Source organism: Denticeps clupeoides, chromosome 19, assembly GCF_900700375.1.
Source record: "Denticeps clupeoides chromosome 19, fDenClu1.1, whole genome shotgun sequence".
NCBI classification, from domain to species: domain Eukaryota; kingdom Metazoa; phylum Chordata; class Actinopteri; order Clupeiformes; family Denticipitidae; genus Denticeps; species Denticeps clupeoides.
The window spans coordinates 1,068,569-1,075,595 of record NC_041725.1 but is presented as its reverse complement, the minus strand read 5'-3'; the positions used below and the strand labels follow the sequence as shown (position 1 = coordinate 1,075,595).

General features: G+C 42.6%; 1 protein-coding gene across 5 annotated transcripts in view; it reads left to right on the top strand.

Moving 5' to 3' along the window:
• The first annotated feature begins 3,678 nt into the window (after positions 1–3,678).
• Positions 3,679–7,027, top strand: part of nox4 (NADPH oxidase 4) — a 29,523-nt gene continuing 26,174 nt past the window's right edge. For 2 of the 5 annotated variants that reach the window (XM_028962251.1, XM_028962247.1), the window contains exons 1-7: positions 3,716–3,889; positions 4,024–4,119; positions 4,810–4,920; positions 5,054–5,138; positions 5,604–5,701; positions 5,835–5,862; positions 5,987–6,059. In XM_028962251.1, coding sequence (XP_028818084.1) covers positions 3,833–3,889; positions 4,024–4,119; positions 4,810–4,920; positions 5,054–5,138; positions 5,604–5,701; positions 5,835–5,862; positions 5,987–6,059 — 548 coding nt within the window. In that variant the 5' untranslated portion in view covers positions 3,716–3,832. Of the gene's footprint in view, positions 3,894–4,023; positions 4,120–4,809; positions 4,921–5,053; positions 5,139–5,603; positions 5,702–5,834; positions 5,863–5,986; positions 6,060–7,027 lie in introns of all 5 variants that reach the window. The other 3 variants (XM_028962250.1, XM_028962248.1, XM_028962249.1) reach the window with 3 other exon arrangements.

Sequence of the window (7,027 nt, the reverse complement as noted above, 5' to 3'; positions counted from 1 at the left end):
TCACAAGAATACATAAAAACTAGTCTTTGTGCAAAAACTGAAAGACCATTACAATAAGATGAAAACTTTATGTTTTCAGGCAATGTGCTTTCAAAAGTACAGTCCTTGTTTTTATAGTTTAGTATTCTCTCTTTTCTGGTCATCAGAACTATATACAATTAATTAGTTCTGTTTGAGTGTTTATGTACTTCCTCTTAAGCATCAAAGTGGTGCTTCTAATGCTAGGAAATACATTTTCTGTTTCTTTCTTTTAGATAAGAGAGTTACTCAGGAACATGGAATAGTGAGACATATGTCATAAAAGAGGAATGGCAAAGATTTGAAAATATAACAGATCGTTGCTTTCAAATATGATAAAACCCTGGCTCCTGACTGGTTCAGTGGTTGGCATCATAAATAAACCTTTACTGTAATATTGAAATACAGAGCTGGACATTTCACAATAAGTCATCATTGCAATATCCATGGATATTATGGTAGCCACCCATGTTCATGGTTGAAACAAAATTCTATCTTTACCTTCTGATCCTAACACTGTCCTATGTTAAACTATGTTTGAACAGGAAAATTACATATTAAACTGGGAAAAATCTAATGCAACATCATGAGAAATGTGACCAGTAACTTCCTTTAACTATAGTAGCTAGTTAATCATTAACTAGCATTAGCTTCCCTTTTTCAGGAAAAATGTGGTAATGGTGGACACATTAAATGGACATACTAAATAACAAAGTGTTTGCTTTGCAGGAACATTGAAATGCCCAATGCTCTTTGGCAGATGGACACCTAAGAAAAACCGAAACCATATGCTGTTGGGATTTAATGGATGCATCTGTGGTTGCAATTTGTTTAATAGGTGGAAGCTTATGCAACAAAGACCTAAAAGTCGATGCTTCTCTGATTGCAAGGCACACTTCAATTTACTGGGTACGAGAACCCAAAGTGGATATACAATAGGTATTCAGGCTATTCAAGAAGAAGTGTAACTACACTTGGCTGGTCGATATTTAACATCCATTTTTAGTGCCTTAATAATTGAATTGTTCATTTGACCTCCATGCTTCCATTAAAATGCTGATAATCTGCATGTTTATCTTATGTAGTGGCCATGGTCCTGAGATGTCAGTATGAGACCATGTATTTGTGAAAAAGAGAGATCCATATAACAACTCATCACCAATAGCGGCTGTGGCAGAGTCTGCTGGAAATACAGCTCCATGTCCTAAGGTACCTGAATTCCATGATGCACAAAAAGAAAACACCAGGCATTGAGCAAAGAGAACCAAGCTCTAAATAAAGAGTTTGGGCTGACAGTAAAAGATTACAATGGGCCCACAGAGAGGCGTAAGAGAAATCTAATTGTCTTGTCCAAGAACAGTCCCTGGTGATGGGGATTTGACTTAAGACCTTTACAAGAAGACTCTGGATTACGACTCTCCTGCTGTGTAGGCAGAGAGGCAGCAATGTTTTTTTGTAGTAAAGTATGTATTAATGATGATTTCAGTTAATGAGCTGTTCCATTCCTGGATAAAAATAACTTAGTTTTTAACAAAAATGGAAAAAAGTGAATGCTCTAGGAACATTCCTGTCATGCCGGGACGAGGGAGTGAAGGCGACAAACCCAGACTTCCAGAGTTTTGTTCACCAAAGCAAAACAGAAGAACACTCACAAAGACACAACAATATATGTAATATTCCTATTATAATTTAATATTGTGGATGTGAAGTGCACAAGTGAAAACTTTTTCCTGGGTGACACTTTTTAACACAGTTTTACCACTAAGCGGCGTAAAATACGATGTCGTGGTGGTTTGAGTGACGTATTTTACGACATTTCCTTTCAACATAACCCGATTTTTTGCCTTCTTGCCCTTCTTGCGGCATGAGCGAGGGCCAAAACAAAGGGAACAAACAAAAACAAACCCACAGGCATGTGGTGACTGCCAGGAACTGAAAACATACCTAATCAGAGCCAGACCTTCCAGGTTCGTGCAGGCCCTTTCTCTGCATGTCCCCTCTGAAGCTTCCTGCATCGCTCCCTGCTGCCTCCAGGGAGGTGGTCCAAGACCCTCCTGTGACTGCTTACCATACCACAGGTAGGTGCCCTCTGGTGCCCCCAGCTCTCCTCCCTGCACTTGCACAAGGAGGCGATCCCTGACCATCCGGAGACCAGTCACCGCACTGCAGGGTAGTGCCTTCTGAGAAACTGAAGGCCCTGCCCCTGCACGTCTCTGCTGGAGTCTCCAGCTCCCCTCCCTGCACCATGCAATCAGGCGGTCCCAGACCCTCTGGTGACCACTTAGCCACCTCTGAAGGGCTATGCCTTCTGGCGACGTGCATCCCCAGCCACTGCATGCCCCTTTTGGTAGTGTAGGGGCTTCGCATGACCTCTCATGGCTCAATCCCTTCTGCATTCGTTGGGACGAACAGGCCCTCTTCCTGGCCATCCCGACCGGATCCTCATCCGTATCCGCTTTTTGGACACTCCGCTCATTTTATGTTTACGTTGCCTGAGGATTTGGTTAGACTTCCGGAACAGTTCTCTCATGTGGGTGGGGCTTCGTCTCATTGGCCAGCAGGTATGACAGCTCTGTTCCCCAGAAGAACATGCAGTTCAAGAACATGCAGAGCAGCATCAGCTATTAGCCATCACAAATGGATCACATCATAATCAGTGTATTTAATCGATACTACTACTGATTTATTGTGCAGTTGATCATGAAAAAGCCAAACTTCCCATACAAGAAAACTGCAAGAAGTCCAACCAAATCCTCAAGCAATGGAGAGGGGGCGGAGTGTCCGAAAAGCCAGCAAAACTGTGAAAAGGAACAGTGTAACTGAAAGTCTCACAAGCGATAATGAAGAAGAGTGAAATGTATGAAAAAATATATATATTGTCAAAATTCCAGCCTCTTATTTTACATTACATTTACATTAGGAAAGTTTCAATACACGTTTGAACGGTGTCTTTTACACCATTTTCTTGCAAATTAATGCTGTTTTTATTGCTTTACCTTTTAAACTGCATCCTGAACCTGGCCCAGATGGCTTGCCATACTCAGGAGTCTAATGTTTAGTTGAGGGCTATTTCAAGAGTTTGCAGTTATTATGCTTCACAAATAATAAGAGCTTTGTTTGTATAAGAAGTACATATGCAAAATGTATATTTAATATGTATATTTAATATTTTTGTAATATTTTTTTTCAAACAACAAAAGCAAAATATTTGGCAACTCAAGGTTTTTATTTGTATATTATTATAAAGTAATAGGATTCATTTGTAGGTGATAATATTATATTTACTATTATTTTTAAAGTGAAGTGATTGTCACATGTGATACACAGCAGCACAGCACACAGTGCACACAGTGAAATTTGTCCTCTGCATTTAACCCATCACCCTGAGTGAGCAGTGGGCAGCCATGACCGGCGCCCGGGGAGCAGTGTGTGGGGACGGTGCTTTGCTCAGTGGCACCTCAGTGGTACCTTGGCGGATCGGGATTCGAACCGGCAACCCGAAAAAATAGGCTTTTATAGTTCATTCATGTTTTATTGCCTTGAAATATATTTTTATATATATAACTCCAATAAATCAATTTTAAAATAATAATGATTTGGCATTGGCATGTCATGCATTAAGCATTTAAACAGCCGTGGCACGCGCAGAGGGGGCTGGATCTCAGGGCGCGAGGTTTCCGGTGGCCGCGCGGGGTCTCTTTGTTTTATGCGGAGGCAAACTGCAGGGTGCAGATGCGCTCCGGTTCGGCGATCTCGCGGCGGCGGAGCAGCGCGGAGTCTCGGCAGCACGGGCGGACGTTAGCGGCTCGGTACCATGGCTCTGTCGCTCAGGAGCTGGGTGGCCAACGACGGATGGGCGCGGCTCGTTTTGGTAAGTAAGTTGTTACTCTTTGGATGTGTGTGTTTGTGGGGTGGGGGGCGCTAACTGAGGAACTTCTCACATTAGGTAGTAGCTGATCGCGGGAGTGCCTGGAGGCTATGGATTGTACGTTTGTGTCTTTGTAGGTCCTGTGGTTGGTGGCAAATGTGGCTCTTTTTTGGAGGACTTTCATGACATACTACTCTGGGCCACAGTACAACTACCTCCATCAGATGCTGGGGGTAAGTGAGTGATAAGCGAGTGATTACTCCAATAACCACAACCAACTGCTCCTCAAGGACCCTTCAGCACAGTATGCAGCACACCATTGTTGTTTGATGTAATTTGTTGTCACGTGTCCACCCTTTACAACCATGGATGTGCAACACCCACACAACACTCTTTGAAGTTTTCATGCTGATTTATGGCACTGTTATGCTCATTCATTCCATTGTTATACCAGTCACCAAGATGTCAGACCTGATTATGACCCACAACCTGAGGGATGTTCAATAATTTCAGGAGGGATCCTGATTCATCATGAAGTGACAAGTGTGAGAATGAGGAAAAAATTAGATCTGACCATGTTGCATTATGGAATTAATAAGAATCTAGCTGACACGGAAACCCTCAAAATCCTAAACTGAAGGCTATTGTACCGTAAAGTGTCATTGTGTGTGCATGTGTGTGTATATGTGTGGAGTTTGTGGGAATCCTGCTCCCTCATAAAAAAACTAACATGTGATGACTTGTCTGATTTTGCCTTGAGGTGGTGTCTGTGTGCACTTCTGTGTGTGTCTGTGTGTGTGTGTGGGTGTGTGTGTGTGTGCACAAGCAGGCAGATGTGTCACCTCGTGGTTATGTTGGACTGTTTGTGTTGGACAGTCAGGTTGGACTGTCACTCAAATGTGTGTTTTTTGTGTTTGTAACAGCTGGGGCTATGTGTGAGTCGGGCCTCAGCTACTCTTTTGAATCTGAACTGTTGCCTGGTGCTGCTGCCTATGTGCAGGACTGTCCTCACCTGCCTCAGGGGAAAAAAACAGGTGAGATGGTGTGGAGAGGAGAGGGGGAACAGTATTTTTTTGCCTAAGAAATATGGACATATCCTCCCATTGATTTACCACAGCTCTCACCCTATGGAGCTTCCTTGTAGGTGACTCTCTTCATCTTCTGCAGGTATGGGGTCGGGGGGTGCGGCGTGTTTTTGACCAAAGCAGAAGCTTTCACACCACTTGTGGCTTTACCATATGCTTCATGTCAGGTATAAAATCAGTCACATGCTCACTCAGACAGACAAAGATAAAAATGACCTCTATAGTTTTTGTATTTTTATTCAACATTTGTATTTCAACATAAGCTTTTTACTTTTGGTACCAAATAAATTGTAAATGCAGAAGACACACACTGACTTGCATAGCTTCTAATTACAAAGGGTGTAATGGGTGGGGGGCAGTGTGGAGGAAAGAGAGGGAGGCATTGTGTTTTAAGAGGTGGAACATATTAGCTGCTGAAGACTCATCTGGTGCTGCATTTTTACTGCATTATGTCACAGGAACTCTGTGTGTGTGAGTGGGCCATTGTTCAATCTCACTACATACTCATATAGTCTTGCTTTTTCCTACAAGCTGACCTTTTATTTAGTTTTACCTAGTGTCATCTACAATAATGTATTGTTGGTTATTTGGTGGTGATTCCATGCATGTGTGTCTGTTCGTCTCTGTGCCAGTTGTCCATGTCTCAGCTCACCTGATAAATGCTGTAAGTTTCTCTGTGCGGTTTTCTGATGACTTCCCATCTCTCAATATGGCCCAGCATAGAGGACAGGTATTACATTGTTTTGGGGCTTTTACTCCCAAACATACAATCATAAAACACTTTTTTTATTTGTGCCTCTACACTTCATAAAATTCGAATGTGTATGTGTGTGTGTGTGTGTTTGTGTCTTGTCTTTCTGTAGGATCCTAGAATTATCATCCTAACTACAGGTTAGTTTCCATTTGTCATTGAGTTACTGTCACATTTCATTATGCTATTTTTCTGGGTGTGAACCTCATTTTTGTAACCTTTTCACTGTTGTTTCTCCCCATTGAATGACTGATGTGTTGTTAGTTCCAGGCATCACTGGAGTGCTGCTGGTTCTTATTCTCTTTCTGATGTTCACCGCCTCCTCCAACTATATCAGGTGGGCATATCCATAGACATGTCTTTCCAGTCTTACAACATCCAGCTGTTCTTTTCTTTATGTACAGTGCATCCAGAAGGTATTCAAAACGCATTACTTTTCCACATGTTGTTATGTTGCAGCATTATTCCAAAATGGATTAAATTAATTTTCCTCAGATTTCTACACACAACACCTCATAATGAAAAGGTTAATTTGAGGTTTTGGCAAATGTATTAAGCTCAGGTTCATCTTGTTTCCCCTGATCATCCTTGAGTTGTTTCTGCAGCTTAATTGGAACAGTTGATTGGACATGATTTGGAAAGTCACACACCTGTCTATATAAAGTCAAGCATGAAGTCTAAGGAAATGTCTGCAGATCTCCGAGACAGGGGAAGGTTACAGAAAAATTTCTGCTGCTTTGAATGTCCCAATGAGCACAGTGGCCTCCATCATACGTAAGCGGAAGAAGTTCAAAACCACCAGGACTCTTCCCAGAGCTGACCTGCCACCTAAACTGAGCAAGAGAAGGGCCTTAGTCTGGGAGGTGACCAAGAACACGATGAGCTCCAAAGGTCCTCTGTGGACAGAAGAGAACCTTCAAGAAGGACAACCATTTCTGCAGCAATCCCCAATCAGGCCTGTATTGGGGGTGGCTAGATGGAAGCCACTCCTTAGTAAAAGGCACATGGCAGCCTACCTGGAGTTTTACAAAAGCCACATGAAGGGCTCTCAGACCATGAGAAAAAAATTCTCTGGTCTGATGAGACAAAGATTGAACTCCAGGCAACCAGGCACTGCTCATCACCAGGGCAAGACCATCCTACAGTGAAGCATGGTGGTGGCAGTGTCATGCTATGGGGATGTTTTTCAGCTGCAGGAACTAGGAGACTAATCATGGTGGACATCCTGTAAGAAAACTTGCTCCAGAGCATTTATGAACTGGGGCAACGGTTCTTCTTTCAGCAGGACAAAAACCACATAGCCAA